The 19,472-nt window shown below is 46.9% G+C and overlaps 1 protein-coding gene across 1 annotated transcript in view; it reads left to right on the forward strand.

Annotated features, from left to right (window-relative positions):
* LOC146772835 (rho guanine nucleotide exchange factor 11-like) overlaps positions 1 to 19,472 on the forward strand; it is a 337,239-nt gene that overhangs the window by 236,048 nt on the left and 81,719 nt on the right. Inside the window, 1 exon segment of the mRNA XM_085637036.1 lies at positions 13,897 to 14,034. Within this exon segment, the coding sequence (XP_085493162.1) occupies positions 13,897 to 14,034 (138 nt within the window).

A 19,472-nucleotide genomic window follows, 5' to 3' on the forward strand; every position in this document is an offset into this window, starting at 1 on the left:
TCTCAGTAGGACCAACCACATATATGACCAATTGACTGAATCGAGCGCCTGTTATATATCAAGGATCGCCATTGCATAGTCATCCTTCAGTAAGCATGGGGCATGCCAAACATATGCCAGGTGTCGTAAGTTGTGGGTGGTGCTTTATTTCTGAATAAACCCAGCCTGGTCAGTATGGGTCATGTGAGGCATGTGGGGATACAGACGTTCTGCTAAGATTCCACTAAGTATTTTCATATCAAGATTTAGAAGTGAGATCGGTCTGTATGAATCAGGTAATTCGGGGTCTCGGTCTGGTTTTGGGATCATAACTACCAACGTCTCCCTCATGGTAGCCGGAAGGGTCTGTGTCCTCCAGGACTCAGCGTAATCCTACCGCAGAGGGTCCACTAGCTGCAAGGCAAACATCTTGTAAAACTCAGAGGGAAGACCATCGGCCCCAGGGCTGTTTGCTGGTTTCAGACACTTGATAGCTACCAAGACTTCTTCTCTGTTTATAGGCACTCCAAGAGCCCCCTCCCCCTCTGGGTCGAGACTCAGCAAATCAAGAGTTTCCAAGAAGTCCCAGACCATTTTCGATGGTGAGGGGGCCTGTTTCTCATATGTTCTAGCTAACGTTTTGGCTAGGACCTCAAGGATAGCTTGCTGCATGTAAGTCAAATGTCTATTGTCTCCCCTAAGTTTCAATATGGGCACTATGGTGGATTCCTTTCTGAAAAGTCTTTGGCAGTAGGCCTTGTATATTGCTGCTCCCCATTCCCCTAAAATCTGGGGACTCGTGTGGGGATGAGCCTCCAACCTGCACAACCCCTGCTCTTGCTTTTGTATACCGCATTATAGTTGTTTTCGCACGCCATAGGTTGTCTTGATAGAGACTCCCCAGAGGACAACCTTCATGGTTTCCAATTCCACTGCCCTACTTGAAGTCGATCCCCAGTTCTCCTCAAAGTAATGAGTTAGTGTTTCAGTGATCACTGCAACAAAGGGGGGGTCCATTAACGCCTCTGCACACAATCGCCAGGAGGGTATTTCCAGACATTCCGGTTTCCCCCACCGACTTAGCAAGACGGGGAATGATCTGAGATATATCTAGGCAAGTACGTTATCCCATCCACCTCTGCGGTGAGGTTTAACAGGAAGAAGTAGTCAAGCTTGCTGGAGGTCCCTGTTGCCGGGGTACACACAAACGTTATTTTACTCGGGTTGCAGTCCCTCCACACATCTCCCTCCCTGAGATCTTCCAAAGTCTCCGTCATCCGAAGCTTTGTGTTTGCGCGTGGGGGTTTCCTGTCCAGGGTTCCACCCACCGCACAATTTTTTCGCCCGCCAGGATTATAGCTGCGCCCAAATGGGGCGTGCCCAATGTCATTAACTCAGGGAAGAAGGAGAAACAATCATTATTGAGGGCAAATATACTGAGAATACTCCATTCCCTCCCATATAGTGTACCATGCAGAACCACATACCTCTCCTCCGGATCTGTTATGTGATGTAAATGTCTGAGGGGAATCCCTGGAGCTACCCATATTAGTGTCCCTCTTGCAAAGCCTGAAACATTTTTGACTCATATTGTAATCAACCTGATAATAACGATGGTGATGATGAGGATGATTTACCCACACACAATGATGTTGAGGAGGGTGAATTATTGGTTGTATGGATTAGACGCTCAGCTGAGGTCCTGTACCTAAAGCTGGCTTCAATTGAAGTCAAGACAAATGCACTTACTGAGGTGCTGCACCCTTGGCCAGTCCCTACTGAGACCTTACTTCCATTTAATAAATGCCTGATTGATACCCTTACGTGTATGGAGCCTTGCTCTTGACCACCTGTCAACAAGCAGGTGACCAGTCACTACAGACTAGCGCAAGGCAACCCCGATTTTCTTATGCGGCACCCAACTCCAGAGAGTTTAATGGTTCAAGCTTCTACCAGCAAAGCAAACCCTAATGCCTGCCCCACAACCTCTCCAGATAGGGAGTCAAAAAGGATATAGAAGTTCTGTAATCAGATGCTCTCTTCCTCCAGCTTGGCATTGTGTTTAGTCAATGCATTTTACCTTCTAAGCCATTATACACACACTCTTTTGGGACAGGGCCAGTGTGATCTTGACTGCAGACCCAGGGTAATTTTGAGACTCTTTGGCTCAAACCATTCAAGACGGCCAGGATGCAGTAAAATATATCATTAGAGCTGGCCAGGAAACTACTGACTAATCGAGGTGCACCGTAGGCCCTATTTTGGTGCCTCATTGCCACATGTGGATGTAATCCACTGGCTTTTCTTGAGACAAGCAGGTGTATCCAATAGAGATGCCTTTTTATGGGACCTGTCTCTTTTGAAAAAAGTCTGTTTCTGCCCTCCAGTGGTTTCAAAAAAGCAGTACCACAGTGCATTCCATGGCTTTTAGACCCTGTCCGACAGTTTCATCAATAGCATAACCCTTCAAAGGCTATTCCAGAGGGCTGCTGTATAGACACCTCAGCAGTCACCCCATACCTTTCATGGCTGGGGATCAAGCAAACAACATGCAAGTCACTATGGTTCGACTCAGGCCTCCGCTCCTGTAGAATTAGCCTCCAAGCCATTGTAGATTGCATTTAGTGGTACTCAGCCACACTGGTGCACTCAGGCATTTTCTTACTGGGTGGAGGATTAGCGCCCTACTGCTTTTTTGCAGTGAAAGACAGAGAAAATAAAGTGATATTAACTCGTGGTATTATCATTTTATTTTCTCTTACTTTCACCCACAGATTTGCCAGAGGGGGCATGGGCAGGGGAGGAGTGTTTGTACCCTTCTAAAGTGCGCAATGACTGCTTGACGGCCCTATTGGGCCGCCAAAAACAGTCATGCGCACTTCGCATGTTCTCCGTGCAGGCTGCATCACAGCCTACGCGGAGAACATGCTCAGGCCTCCAGTTAGAATATGAGCACTAAAAACGGGGCTCAGACCAATCACAACGCTGCAAGGCAGCATTGAGATTGGCTGACTGGGAGCTTGGGTGTGCTTCCAGTGGCCAACTCCGAGCAAGGGAGGACTACGGAGGTGAGACAGGCGGGGAAGAGGCAAAAGGGTACGTTTTTAAAATTTTTATTTTTATTAGTTTCAGAAACACATATTGCGTATAGCATTAACGTCATACATTTTGCAAGAACTAGTTCAAACAAACAATCTGTGGCTATTTAGTCTTAGTGCCCAATTGCCCTCCAACACAATTAAATTTGTTGATACAGAAATTCAATTAATACATGCAGATTGACAGTGCTATAGATCATCACATTCTGATAACGTTTCTTGTTCCTTAGATCTCAAATATTGCAACAGTGGCTCCCAAATGTCTTTGGGTCGAGAAGGGGCTGGGAGTTCTTCTGCATACAATTCTAGGTTCTCCCTACAGTACACAAGATCCCTTATCCAATTGTCCGGCAGCGGAGGAGCTGAACTGTCCCATCTCATCACCACTCTCCTCTTGGCCAACAGTAACTCAATTCTAATAAACTTGCCAATTGCACTTTTCAGAGCCGGCGTGTAGCACAGCAGACACACCTGTGGAGTACAATGTAGGGTAATAGTTGTCATGGTTTGTAGTCTGTGCAGCACCTCCACCCAGAACGCAGCCACCTGATTGCATTCCCAGGCAATGTGCCAGAAGTTAGCCCCCTGTGCCCCACATCGTTTGCACGTATCATTGTCCCGAAGGTCATATTTATGTAGCTTCAGTGGTGTGTTGTATGCTTAGTGCAAGAATTTAAAATAAATGATGCGTAAGTTACAATTGGACGTGAATGCGCTAGTTACCTGACAGCGATATTCACACTTCTTTTGTGTGAGCTGAGGGAGGAGTCTATGAGTCCAGCAATAAAGGCTTCTGTCCGTGCTAATAATTTTCTCGTCTCTTGCAGCCCTTTATAGCTTAGTAATCAGTTTATGCCATGTGGGGCTTACTAGGAGTGTCTGTAAGGTTTGCAATGTTGGTGGTTCATCAGGAAAGGTATGGTAGTATCATGCCTGTATCGCTTTCTTAAGTCGTTGGAATTGGAATAAAAATAACGGCGACATGTTGTGAATATATTGTAACCGGTCTATCGTGATGAAACTACCATTTGGGTAGAGGTCTTGCATTTTGTCTATGCCTACTGATTTCAGGGCATGCATGGCTCCTGCCTCCTGTGTGACTGATAGTGCTGCATGTTGATCTAATGGGAGCATGGGGGCATATAGTGGGAGCTTCGCCGCTATCCGGCCCAGTGCCTGCCAGGCTGCAACCGTGGTATCTATTGTATTGATTTCCTGTTTGGGGGTACCTCTGTGCAAGTATGACAGAATGCATCTTAATGGAATCTGGTGTGCCTCCCCATCTTCAACCGCTACATGAGGAATGAATTCATGGTGCTGGTACCAGAAGTATGAAAACTGCGCTTGAGTGCATAGATAGTACAGATACATGTCTGTGACTCTAAAGCCACCTTTACCATAGTCCAGTATAAGTGTATCCCAGCTCACACGGGGAAGCTTGCCTCCCCATACCAACCTCATCAATAGCGAACATATGGTTTATTAAAATTGGTGAGTCAATTGTATGGGTATGTTGCTAAATAGATATAGAAATCAGGGCAGGACCGTCATCTTGATACGGCTATGCGGTCAGCCAATGATAGCGGCATCCTTGATCATCTGTCTACCTGTTGTTTCAATACTGCGCAGGCAGCGCCATAGTTTTCCCTAATGACCATTTCCGGGTCGTGATGAACCCATATCCCCAGGTATTTTACAGGGTCGGATGCCCACTCAAGAGGAAACTCCAGAGCATGAGGGACAGTAATCATGGTCAGAGGTACTTTCACTGATTTGTTCCAATTGATGCTGATCCCCGAGAGGTGCTCAAACCTAATACACTCGCGCAGGATTGGAGCTAAGAACATTTGTGGTTCCCTGATAAAGAGCAACATGTTGTCAGCATAAAGTGATATGCTCACCAGACGATGGGCAAATCTAAGGGCCGCATCCCTATGCCGTTGCCTGATGAAGCAGGCCAGTGGTCCCAGCACAGGGGAAAAGAGCAGCGGCGATAGCGGGCACCCCTGCCTGGTGCCACTACAGATCCTGATTGGTTCTGATGTTAGTCCGTCTACCCGGACGTGCGCTGTGGGACCAGTATACAGTAACCGTATCCATCTACTGTGGAATTCAGGGACCCCCATGCGCTGTGGTATTTGAAACATATACCCCCATTTGATGGAATCAAAAGCCTTGGCTGTGTCCAGCATCACTGCCTCAGCCTGAAGCTGAGGGTCAAGAATATGGAACGTTGCGATAATTGTTTGCAAATTGTGTGATGTGGACCTGTCTGGAATAAATCCAGATTGATCTGGGAGAACCAACATCGGCATTAACGGTTGGAGCCTAATGGCCAGGACTTTTGCCAACACTTTTGCATCAGTATTAATAAGTGACAATGGGCGATATGATTCGCAGATGTGTGGTGGTTTGTCTTTTTTTTTAAACAGGGTGATTATTAGGGCTTCTCTTAGCGATGGCGGTAGTATTCCTGACTCATAGGCTTCTTCGTACATATCCAACATTTAGGGTGTCAGTTCATCCGCAAATTCCTTATAGAATTCACAGGTGAGGTCATCGGGCCCTGGTGCTTTCTTGTTAGGCAATGATCGAATTGCCTCGCAGAGATCAGTGGCCACAATCGCTTGGCAGAGATATTTGTGCTGTCCTACGGATAGCCAGGCGGTCACAACATCTGCAAGGTAGTCTTCTAGCTCCTTGGAGTCAGTTCCCCTTTTGGAGGTGTACAATTCTGTATAGCATGTGCGGAATGTGCCGCAATTGCTGATGTGGAATAGTGATCCCCCTGTGTGGTCTGTGATTTTTGTTATGATTTGACGGTCTGTTCTTTGTTTGATCTTGGAAGAAAGATTTCGTCCGTCTCTGCCTCCCTCGCCATATGCACGGGCCACGTGTCTCTTAGATAGGTAACGTACTTCACCAGCTGCCAATTCGTTATACTCTAGTATGAGATCTTTAATACGGGTGAGTGTTTGCGTGCACGGGAAAGTCTTGTTCAAGCTGCTCTAGTGTGTTTTCCACTCTGGACCGTTGGGCTTGGAGATCCTTAAGTATGCCTGCCATTGTGCCAATGCGTTTGCCCCTGATACTGACCTTGAAGGCCTCCCAAAGTGTTGCAGCACTGCTCACTGACCCCTTATTTAAATCAAAATATTGGACTATAGCCTCCCTGATCTAGGGTATATAGAGGATCAAGAAGCTCCTCTGATCGAAACCGCCATGTAAACTGATGGGGGAAGCTTAATAGGATACATACTGTGATTCTAATGGGGTTGTGATCGGACAGTGTTCTGGGTAGCGTGTCTTTTGTGGACACCCATGCATTAGCACTTTTACTCACCAGCCAGTAGTCCAGCCTTGACCAACTGCCATGAGCGATCGAGGTGTGCATACCCACTAGCCTATTAATGTTACGCATTCTCCATGCGTCTACAAGACTTAATTCAGCCATCCCATTGTTTATAACCTGAGCAGCTCTGGGTGAATGGCCACCACACTCACTGAATTTGTCTTTGCTAGGGTCCAAATGTGTATTAAAGTCCCGGCCCCAGATAATTTCAGCGCCAGGCCTGTCCCGTAATACATTAAATATGCCCTCAAAAAAGCCAGGCTCGTTAGTGTTGGGTCTGTATACATTGACTATGGTTATAGGTGATCCAGCCTATTTGCCGTGTATTATAGCATATCGTCCCACATCATCCGTGCAGGATTTCATCAAAGTGAACGGAAGATTTTTCTTTACAAGTGTGAGCACCCCTCTGGCATATGTTGAGTAGGAGGACGCCAGTCTGCACCCCGCCCACTGCGCACCCACTTTGTTTCAGAATGCTTTGTCAGGTGCGTCTCCTGCAGGAGTACTATCCTGATATTATGTCTGTCCAAATAGGCCATTACTTGTCTTATTTTGGGGGGGGAATTCTGCCCTCGAACATTCCACGTCATGCATGATATCCGCTCATTATCTAGCACTGTCATGTTATCCCGTCGTGAAATCTGCTTTTTGCATCTTTACAGTGGAGTGAAATATAGTTCAACATTGGTATCAAAGGATCACATTGAGCCATGTAAAACAGTCCCCCGTTACTCCACCTCCTATGTCCAGCCCCACCCACTTCAGCAATCCCAACTTACCAAAGCCATCACTTAAACACAACAACAACCCCCAAATACAAGGTACAGTAGTCATTAGATGTGGGCTACACCCATGGGGGAGCGCAGGAGCACCTTTAGCCTCCCAGGTAACAAGGGAGGTGGCTGAACAACGTAAAGAAGTTACCCGCTTCTTGTATATATCTAAACTGAGGAAAGGACATAAATGTGCTCCTGCTTGCGGCATCAACTACAGTGCGTGTGTTACAATTGAATTAACTTACAGCCATTAGGATATCGGGAGGCATCTGAGCGTGACCCTCTTATTTTGCATACAGAGAGCAAGAAGGAACCAAGTACCAATGGGTTTGTGGTATCATCATGCAAAGTATGAGCACTCAGCAAGAGCAACCGTAGTCTTTGTGCATCATGGATTAGTCCTCTTCTTCTGGTGTGCCAGATGTTTCTTGACTGCGACGCCTTAGGGCTTTAGCATAATCCATGGCTGCTTTAGGGCTAGTGAAGATCCTAAACTTCCCCTCCGCACCAATGCGCTAACGGGCCGGGTAGAGCATAGCTTATGGAACACTCTCTGCCAGTAGTAGCTTCTTCACAGATTGGTACTCCTTCTTTGATGCTTGGACCGCGGCAGTGAAGTCCGGATAGAAGGACAGTTTATTTCCTTGATAGTTTATGGTGCCCTGTTCCCTGGACCTGCGCAAAACTGAGTCTCGATCCCTGTAGTTCAACAGACAGGCGATAATCAGTCTTGGTGAGGCACCCGCGGGGGGGGGATGGGGTCGGGGGGGCGAGCCGCCAAGGTGCTCCGCCCCAAAGATCTCACGTAGCATCGTCTCAACATAGGATTCCAGTCTCCCCGTGTTGGTCGATTCTGGCAGGCCAGTAATTCATAAGTTTCTACGACAGGAGCGGTCCTCAAGGTCCTTAGCTTGAATGATGGCGACCACCTTTTTCATGTCGAGAGTCTTGATGGTCACTTGTAAGTTATCCTCAGCGTCTGAGATGTGTTTTTCAGCTTCGCCTAACCTGGTGGCGTGTTTATCTAGTTTCGCCGACATATGGTCCATCCTGTTTTAAGCGCATAAATGTTTCCATCCATAGACTAGAGACTGCTTTGCATGGTTAGAAGCGTTGTTTCGAGTGACGTTGAGTGTTCAGTAATGGCATCCAGCTCTGAATCTGAGGTAGCTTTCTGCTGCGATCTGCCTCGCGCACGCGATTCAAAGTTGAGCCGGGATTGTCCTCTGTCTGTTTTCCCCATGCCTGCCCTCTTAAGTGTTACAGCAGTGTGTAGACTATTGGTGATCACCAATTCTCACTGGGCACTGGAGTGCACAACGGTAAGCTGTGGGCACATTGTTACAAGGGGAGCAGCAACCAGCATGCATGTACAGTATAGAATACAAGGAGTGAATTTATTAACCTGCGCAAGTTTAGAGCCAGGAGATGAGCAGTACAGTCACATCAGTGTGTAACCTAATGGTGAGCACCAGTCCTCACTGGGCGCTGGACCGCACAACTGTATGTAGCGGGCAACGTTGTTACAAGGGGGAGCATCAGCCAGCATGCATGTAGAGCATAAAACTCCAAGGAATGTCTCTATTCACCTGTGTAGTTTCAGAATCCGGCGATGAACACTGCAGTCAGGATCTCACATCCAACCCGGCAATCACATTTTACACAAGCTGCGCTGTTTTTTAAATCAGAGCTGTGGCAGCGGGATATTGTGCTAAGTTCTAATGTTTGGGCAGCTGAGGCAACTCTCCACTGCACTTGCGCCTCAGCTGCACGTCAGTTGCTAAAATCAGCACCCAGTTCCTCCAGGATCACGGGCGGAACAGTGGGGCAGCAGAGGTCTAACTGAAGAGAGGCCTCCGGCGGGTCCAGTCACAACACCGTACTCAGAGGCATCAGAGGGAGGATATTCAGCAAGCGCTTGCAATGGCGGCGCACCGCCTCCGCTGCTCAACATGGGCCCGCCCGATGACCAGCGCTCGGGCACGGACACTGCCGGCCGTCCCGGAGCACTCGTCAAGCATTCAAAGGTATTGTGTCCCCCTGGGAGGCCCTTCAGTGTTCACTTAGTCGTCCGCCGAGGCAAGGGCACGTGGAGGGGAAACAACCTTTACAACGCAGTCATTACAGAGCACTACCTTGACAATGCAGTTGTTACATCACAACATCCTTTACATGGCATGCCATTACAACGCGGCCATTACATCGCATGTCACTACAACGCATGTCATTACAACGCATGTCACTACAAGGCATACCATTACAACGCATACCACCGCCACGGGACGCTGACCCACGGGAGACTGGGGTAGAGTCATGAGGGCAGAGCAGGGCCTCACATGTGTCATAGGTGCCTTCCATGGAGTGTCACGGGAGAGAATGGGAGGTCTACCCCCAGGGCATGATGCCGAGGGCACATGCCAGCTGTGTACGGCAACATGGCGGATATGAATGCCACAGACCCAGGCCCGACACCAAGTCTGTACCTGTCCGTTGCTGTTCCGCAGGAGGATGGCGGTCACTCATGGTGCACAGGGTTAGTGGCACCACGTGTCGCAGGCCTGCGATATGGAATTATGCCTCACTGATTGAAGGGAGCCTTGTTCTGTGGCCGCTGCCACGGACTTGGGGTCACTGCCATTCAGGACACTGTTCCACATGTAGGACCTACTGGGCCAAAGAGGAGGCCGGTGGAGCATATAAATTAGTAAGGAGTGATGTGGACCAGCGTCGGGGGGGCAGCGATGGTCTGCGGAGGCTGCAGAGGTCGCGGGACTAGGGCTTGGTGCTTGCACCGGGACGTGTTGGACCCTCTGTGACACACGACGGTGTCGGCAGGTAAGCAGTGCGGCACTGGTGCGCTGGGGCGGGCAGACCTGGTCTGTGCATCAGCGTCCTGGGTTGCAGGAGGCGCACAGGGTCGCAGGCCCCGCTGCTCACAGCGTCGGCCTCGTGGCAGGCTGCGTGGCACCGCAGTGTCAGTGATGTTGGCCTTCCCGGGAGTGGACCACGCCCTGCGCAACGGGGTTTGTCACCACACCCCTGCACAGCCCTGGGGTACTCGGGGCCAACCCACTATGCTCACGCACACAGGAGGGGACGCAGTGTGCAACACTCCCGCTATCTGTCCCATGGCCTGGGGTGACATGGTTGTGTCCACTGCTCACTACTCTCCAGTCACAAGCAGTTGTGGTCTGCATGGACATATCAGTTGTTTTCATTCCCAGGACTGTCCTGCACATCCACGCCTCACTTCTTGTTGTGTACATTCCCACTCATGGGTCACTTGCATCCTCGCACATGGCTTCATTCCGCATCTCCACACGTTCAGCTGTTGTGTGACTGTGGTGCCATGAAATGTCTGTATTGGGTGCAGGGGTAGCCCAGGATCGACATGGAGTGGTGTAGTGATGTCTGGTAGGTGGTCGTGTAGTTTGACATGTTGCATGTGGTTTGGTCATGTGTACATTCCCACAGTTGTGCGTTGTGTGTTGGTGGCTTTGGAATGTGTGATGTGTTGGTTTGGTACTTACCAATGAGTAGTCCCGTTCCATATGTGCCATCTTGGAAGCGCTGGTTGATGATGGACTGTCGGAAGATGAAGGAATCATGCACACTGCCTGGGTAGTTGGCGACGACATTGGTGAAGAGTCCCCAGTGGTCCACTATTGCCTGCACATTGATGGAATGCTGATGCTTTCTGTAGCGATAGTGGTGTGCAGTATCCGCAGGGGGCACAAGTGGGACATGTGTGCAGTTGATTGACCCCAACACGGCCGGGAATCGGGCTATGGTGTAGAAGCCTTGCTTTGTCTCCAGCTGTTCCTGCACAGTGTTGGGGAAGTGAAGGTACTGGGGTATGAAGCTGAGGATGGCATCCAGAACAGGTGTGATGAACTTTGATAGGGTTGGCTGTGAGACCCCTCCGACTCTGGCAGTTGTTGGTTGGAAGGTACCAGAGGCCAAAAGATGCAGCACGGCCAAAAGCTTTGTCTGCGGAGGGATGTGGGTTCTCTGCTGTGTTGGAACCGTCAGCCTGTGGGCGATGTGGGTCATGATGCGGAGGATGGTTGCCCTTTTGAGCCTGTAGTGAGCAATGACTTCCTCAGGTGTTAGGTCTGTGAGAGTGATGCGTTTTCGGTAGGTCCGCTGTCTTACTCTGCGCTGCCTCTGTGGTGGTCCGGGGGAGGAGGCGGGTCAGGGTCCTGGTGGTGGTGGTGGTCCTGGGGATGGTGGTGGTGGGTGTTGTGGCCCTGTTGGGGCTCCGAGCTGCATGAGGAGTAGCTCCATGGCGTTGTTTGTTCTTCGGGTGTGGCTGTGTGTGGGGCTCCATCGCCTACTGCATGTAGTCGTCCGTCTTTACATCTGCTTGAGGAAGGTGTTAAATACCTGCGGCTACCGCGGCTTAACATCTGTTTTTGGTTCTCTTCGCAGATTTGGCAGTTTGTTGTGAAAGGGGTGGTGTGTTTTTTTCATGTGTTTTTGCACGGGAACACCTACTCTGCATCTCATTAGGGTTAGTTGGTGGTGTCCGCCGTGGTGATACATTTTGGGGCAGTTATCGCAGGAATACTGGCCATGTCTGCAGTTTGCACCAGCTTGTGAATGGGGTGTTGGGTCTATCTCCACTTTTGATGCGTTAAGGTGGAGATAAAACCTTGTGAATATGACCCTGATTCTCTAGGTTGAAAAAATCTTGTCTGACACCCTATCTATAATCTAGAAAACAGATTCCAAATACTTTTTACCAAGGATAGTTTGTCTTTGGACTCAGACGTTTTGTGCAGGCTGGTGCTGAATAATTGAAGTTTGTTCCTTGGTACGGTATCTGTTATGGGCTTGGAACACATTTGCAACACCTCATGAAAATTTGAGTTCTATTGCGCTCTACCAATTTCATGTGCTGTTTTCACTGATGTGATAACTGTAGCAGGCATAACTTTGTTGCTGCCGAGATTGAACAGATCACCACTCTCCTCCAATTTGTTGCAACAAGATCATCATGCTGGACAGCTTGACCTCTGGTTGTGGGTGTTGCAATTAGGTATTGTCTTAGCTTGGACCTCATTTTCAGGCACTACAGAAGACACATTGAAGATGAAAAAAGAAAGGAACATATTAACACATATGAATAAATGTTGATACATGTCAATAAGTATGAATATTTACATCAAATTTATAACCGATTTGAATTTAAAAGTTTTCTACGTGATTTTATTGGGCATTTTATGACGTCATAGGCAAGATCCACTTAGAGTCTCGCTATTATATGATTACTTGTCAAGTCTCCACTCACCTGAAATCCAGGATGTTCAATTTGAGAGATGAGACGATTGTTCTCTATGCCCTCGAAACTCTATACCTGTTCGGCTGTACTCAAAACACAGCTTGACAAGAATAGACTTCTAGGGGAAGGGGGAAAATGGGACAAAATAATAAAAAAGAAAACAAACACACGTCTTCCTTTGGACCGGGGAACGTCTTTGGCGCTGACTGCAACTATTCAGTTACTCTGTGGACCGTACTGACTTTCTGATTTCTGGCATCTAAATACAATAATCAACATTAGCTAACACCTACTTACACATTGAATTCAGTTGTTTAAACATTAAATACAGTGCATAAAACTATACTTTTCTTTTTGTATATTGCGTAATTCACAAAAAGAGTTATGGTCACTCTCTATCATCTGGAGAAAAATGTCTGCAACAATGTATATAGCTTTCTGTAGTAAAACAAATAACATGAATTACCTGAAATGCAAATAGTCACACGTTCACTAATACAAATCTGTTAATGCCTTATGTCACACTTACTCAAAAAAATATGTGTCTGAATTAACCCTGGGTGTAGTTCGCGTAGTAGCGCTATGCATAGCTACGCAAAGTGCACTTCACACCACGCGAGAACTGCGTAGTGCGCGGTTTGCGATGATTGCACAGTGCCGGATGCTTGTCTGCACTGTGCAATCATTGAAAACGGCATCTTGCACAGTGCGAGTTGTCGTTTTCTGCCACTCGAGTAGATTTTTACTCGAGCGGCAGCTTTCTCAACGCGGACTGGTAGTTTCTCATTGCGAGTGGTCGCGAGCATACGCGACCACTCGCAATGAGAAACCTGACCTCCCCGCGTTGAGAATCTCGCCGGGAGGTTTATTTTTCGCGATCGCCAAACTTGATGTTGCTGATCGCAAACGGGGAAAAAGTCTCACCGGGATGTCATTTTGCTCGCTCGCGGTCGCCAACTTGATGTTGAGGACCACGAGCGAGCAAAAAATACCAACTACTCTATGCTACGCAATTTGGCACTATGCTACGTGCAAATCGCGTAGCGCGAAGTAGCACAAACTATGCAAACTTCCCGAGCGTAGCGTAGTTGTCCGCCCAGGGTTAGTCTAAATTTTAAATATAAACTCTTAATAAGATTGCAGGAATTGAAGTCCAAAGTCTCAAGATTAAACAAATATTGAGAACAGCTTGGAGATGAGTCTCTCCCTCTTGAAGTCTTTCAATGCCCAAGAAATGTGGAATGAGAACAAAAGTACCTTCATGAGTTGTGCGCTCTGTTCACTGTCTTTTAAAATGTTAAATAAATAGAAATACCTGTATCTGAATTCCACGCTCTGTCTCTGCAAACGGGAGTATGCTGCAATACCTTACTACTTTTCCTTGCGTTGCTTCTGGGAGGGTAGATTCCCCTGACGAATCGGATTCAGAGGAGGAAGATGTCCTGCTGGCTTGGCAACCAAAGCTCACTCGGACAGTAGGATCGAGTCTGGAAACCAATTGGATGAAATCTGCATCGCGGCAGCGCCAAGACGAGAAATCAGGTAAGTGAAGATTAGGAGGACGAGAGCCAGCGTGTCACATGGCGCTGGAGATCTACTTATAGGCCTCAGCTGGGGGGGGTGGGGGGGCAGGGGACGTGCATAGACGCCTGTCATCGGCTCACATGTAAATGAGCTCAGCTCTTTGCAGGACACGTGCACCTTCAACTGCAGACAGCAGATTTCAACAACATCTTTTTATGGGTTATATCGATTTAAAAAGCCAAACAAAGTTTGTTGGCAGCAGTATGTGATTTCAGAATAAATGAGAAAGATTAAACTGAGCAGTGAAAGACTATCACCAACAAAAAAACACACGAATGACAACAATTATACACAATTAGACTGGGAATGTTGGACTGAGAACCACTGTATAATTCTATTGGTGTCTTTTTAATAAATTATGCAGAACCACTTACTATGCATAAACACTTAATGCACAATGTTAGTTCTAGCCATGTTCAAGACACGACCCCTAACATTACTATTAAAAAGGCGAACGTCTGTACCAACTTTCAGCTTTCTATCCCAAAGTGAATGATTTTCGTTCGAAAACAGGCTGAACAGCCGTCCTGTTACTTATGAACACTTGCCAGGAATCTGACCGCATCTGTAAACGTTCCTTAAGCAGAGGTCCCGCATGCCCCTATGGCAGTCACTGCAAAACTATTAATGCTGCATACCTTATTGTTCAGCAGTGAAGCTTATCAGATTGTTTCAACAAACTGCAGTTCTTATAACAGCCACTAGATGTGAGTATGAGCACACGCCTCAAGACTTGGAAGCAGCAGAAACATCAGGATACAAGAGAAAACGACATTCTTCGGTGAGTTTTCGTCCAGCCTCTCTGAACAGCTGGATATCCTTGCAGCAGCAAATCACAGTTTTGTGAATCATGTTTGAGCGAACAGGAGCTAAAATAATGCTCAGCCTCAGTGACTGAGGAAGACAAACTGCTGGAGGCTGCATTAAAGATACGTAAAGATCAAAGCTTGTTCATCTCCTGTCATTGCACAACGGATACAGGTCACACAAGAACATGGTTGAAATCGCTGCTGTTGTGAACAAAGTAAGGCTCTGCAATTCCCTGTTATCTGTCAGTTTCCCCTTCTGAAACAGACATTTAAGGGTGTGGCGCTCAGCATCTCAACATGAGCAGTCATCAGCCAATACTGCACGAAGGTGTACAATCACAAAGCCTCTAGATGGGAAGGAGGCAAGTGTGAGACTTGTTTGAAGTGAGTGTGCAGCTGTTGAGATGCTGCTGCTCCAATGTGAGGAGGAGCGCGTTTGTGCGAGCAAGTGGGAGCTGTTTGAGCTCTTGCCATCTGCCTGCACCAGCACTGAGTGCCCGCTCCTCGGCAAGAAGAGACATGAAAGAAACCACTACATTAGGAAAAGAGGAACTTAATGCATACTACTACATGCATACTTCACACCCATTCTGTATCCACCTTTAATGGCATACACTTTTCTGCGTGTGAATCACTTGTTGAAGAATCCCTCTTTAGTTATCCATGATTATGTTACCAGCTGGATTTCCTTAATGACCACGCACGTTTCGGTGGGTTACTAACTTTTTAACCACCTTCTTCAGGACCACTCCTATATAAATTAGTATTAAACGGAGGCTACCGGCGAATCCATAATCTGATTGTTATCACTTCCAGGGTGGAACGGAGCCAACAATGAACCACATGGCCACATTTCTGCATGTGTGTATCAGGTTTTGTCTTCATTCTTTTGCTGCCTTTCTATTGCCAGACCAGACCTGAAAAGTGGAAGTTTCCAGCATTTCGATACATTCTATTCAATAAATATTATTTGAGGTTTGATCATTCTACAGTTCGATCCTTCATTTTGAAATATGCGAAAATCATTTTTTTTATTTCAAGTGGAAAGTCGTTAGTTTTATTTCTAAAAGTTGAAGCAATATGCTAATCTTCAACTAAACACTTTTTTTTGCTCCTAATGCATGCTCTCTTTTTGTCAGTGTACACCAGTGTTTCAGTTGAGCCACCAATCGTCCATAGTAGATACAGTTTGCTGCAGTTGACCTGCTCCCACAATTCAATCTATGGATTCCAACTTAATTTGTTAACCATCGATTTGTAAATTCCTTGACATTTACAGAACATTTTAACATTTTCAGTTTTACATTTTCCTTTTTATGTATATAGATGTTATCCATATGCTAATATTATTTCATTTTCTAAACATTCAGTGACCCCCTGGGTGGACTCCAGGTTAATAACCGATGCCCTTTTGTACTCTGTATTCTTTCTGCCTCTTTCAGAGCAACTAAACCCTATACCCCTGTCAGAAATTCAACTCTTTGTACTGCTGAGAAAGAAAAATGCTTTAGTTGGAAATAGTGGTATGAATTACCAGTGATCTTCATAGTAGAAGGCCAAATCATAAGAGTGCTTCTCAACACAAAAATCATTTTCTGGTTGCTTATCTGGTAATATCCCACCTAAATGGTTTTTCTGATTGTTCATCTAATCGCCTTTTAGGAAATAGTAGAGTCTTTCATTTAAAGATGGCAGTCCTTACAGCATCATAATGTAGCTGTTGTAAACTAACTAGTTCTTATCATTACTGCAGTTTGTCTTGATTGCAATTTCCCAGGTTATTGCTAGTTTGCACCCTTAGACATCATTCAAGTTATAAGAACATATTTTGTTCGAATGTTATTTATCCAAGAAAAGACTCTATAGAAATATTGCGGCATCTGTTGAATTGTAAACCATATTTTCTAACAATTATGCAGTTCACATGTCTAGATGATCCCAATTCAGGAGAACTGCTAAGGCGCGTAAAACATCCAGTTCTAATGAAAGACCTGGAAATAGAGTGCATCGAAGACAAAGAGGCTCCTCTGACGCCAACTCAACTGACTGCGCCATTGGAAGAACATCAAACAGAGCAGTATCTTCTAGAGCTCCCTCAGTGCGATTCATTGAGTTCTACCCACGCCCCCAAAATCACAGGAGTGTTAGCAGAGGATGGCGAGTCCAGATCACTCGCATGTTGTTACCTGCTCTTTGTCCATGAATGTGCTGTTCTGATAGAGACTTCTAACCACAGATTCCTCACCGTTTGAATACTCCCCAGGCATTCGACTGGATCCAGAAAATCTTTATCAGTACACGTGCGCTGGCAGGTGGCGCTAGGGGCTCCACGTCAATGCCGTTTTGGATAAGATGTGTGTGGTTCTATATTTAGGCACTGCTCAAGCGCACTGATATCAGTTCCTTTTTTCCCCGTTAACTGACGGAAATCCGGAGCAACAATCATTGTTGCAGGGATTCTGCACATACCCAGAGCTATACGCAGGAAAACAGGACCTCGGTGTGTAGGGGCTGAGCCTTCCTACCGCCTCAGTACCCAAAATCCCAGAACCGACTAGCTATAGTGTCTCATTTGTTCTCCTACACAATCACAAAGCTACAAATGATTAGACAACCCAGAACACAACACTCCCGAATCTCTCCGGAATCGCGGTAGCAAGACCTACCCTTTCGCTCACTCACTCGTACTTGTCCACAATAAGAATTGGCAGAGTTACTGTTATAGTTCAAAATGTTTATTTTAACTATAGTGCTCTATATTGCAGTATACGAGCCACTACGAGCAGCAAAACGCATAAACCTAAAACAGTTAGCATTGTTGCAATTCCATAGATTATAAAGGGGGATGTCATTGTATACAGACAGCGGATAAAGGACTATGAGGCCCAACCACCCTCCCCTTGGCTAGAAGTTTTATTATATAAAAGAAGATCTCTGGGCTTTGTCAGCAGACCCGATACCTTAGTGCCTAGATGGTGTTTCTACATCATATGAACAGCATAGCTCTTCTCCCTGGAAATGTCCATCTCCAAGTGTCTGTTAGAACAACATGCATCCCCATAATATCAAAGCACGAGTTCCCAGCAATAGCAGCTGTGTAAGCGTGTTTTGTCTAGGTGCTAAGGACAGACCAGAACAGAATAACAAGGGGCATTGTTTATCGACCTTGCACACTGTGTGCAGACTAAACTCCAGGAACAAGCAGAGAACGCAGAAAGCAGACGGTTCTCATGTGAAAGGCACACACAGAGTCTTGCAAAATAAAGTTATGTAGTAACGTGCGCAAAAGCCGCATCATGGCAGCAGAGCTCATGCTAACTTAGCAATGTCGACAATGAGCCTAATGGCCATATGACATCATCTCATTGAGACACTTCCTCAAAGATTTTTCCTTTAAAACCAGTATGGTAGCGTATGAGTTACCTGCCAAATCTACAGGCTTCAAACCCTGTGGGAATGTTCCAAACAAGTGTCTGTGACTGACCCATATGTGGTTTGCCTGTGGTGCCTGGGGTCAGACCACAATTCCAAGACCTTCAGTGACTGCCTTGATGCATTCCAAGATCATTCAAGACTGAGAAGTGAAACATTTCGTGACAAAGCACCTCAAGACCATGTGCTGGGATAAGTTGATGTCACAGGCAGCGACTGGTCCCGCTCCCAAGGTCACTCCTGTGACAGGTCAACTTCATGATTGAGATCCTTGGGCAAAACCAAGAAGAAGCGCAAGAAATCCAAGCAGAACTTGGTCGGCTCCAGCCCCACTTCATTTCTAGAGAAGGCATGAGGGCGTCATTGTGCCTCCTTGTTGCTGTCCCGAATTCACTCTATTTCAGAGTAGTTTCTGATCCTTGCTCTTAGGTAACTGGAATTTCTTGTGACATTGGCAACGCTCCAGCAAACCAAAGACTTCAGAAAGCCATGGTGCTTTTTTTGGCACAATAATGGGTCACTGTGATTAACCTGTGGGCCCTAAGGAGCCAAGAGGGTTCCCAACCAGGATTCCGCGGACGGATTATCCCACTCTCTCAGTTATGCCCTTTGTATCTGCTCAGGGCTCTGGCTTGCCTTTAGTACCAGTTCCCTCCATGACACCACAGCCTATGCAGGAAGACAACCCCAGACTACGACGGCCAACCCATAGTGCTGACTAACCCCGAGACGGCACTGTTCCTACCTCGGCCGAGGCCTCAACCGCTTTACCTATCTTCTTATTCCAACACAGTGCCTCTACCTGCTGGAAGGCCTCCTGTCCTTCATGAGTCATTTGGCATTGACTCCGATAAATTGGGGCTATGATGCTGGGGATGAGAGTACAATGCTTTACCCAGAGTATAACTTGTATGATGATATCCCAGATGGCAGTGGTCTGGATACTTCCTCCGGCACTGCACTAGTTCTCCCCCGTCCCCGGGTCTGCCAAGTAAGAAAGTGCCTCCTTTGCTATGGTTCTGCGTAGGGAAGCAGATGGTTCTTGATCTTCAACTTCACTTTCAGGAAGTTAAAAGCTAATGTTTTGTGAGATGTGCTGCTAACTGGACAGTCAAGTTCGGAGCCCATTAAATGAGGCTATCACTGATCCCTTAC

This window comes from Triturus cristatus, chromosome 12 (assembly GCF_964204655.1).
Source record: "Triturus cristatus chromosome 12, aTriCri1.1, whole genome shotgun sequence".
NCBI classification, from domain to species: Eukaryota; Metazoa; Chordata; class Amphibia; order Caudata; family Salamandridae; genus Triturus; species Triturus cristatus.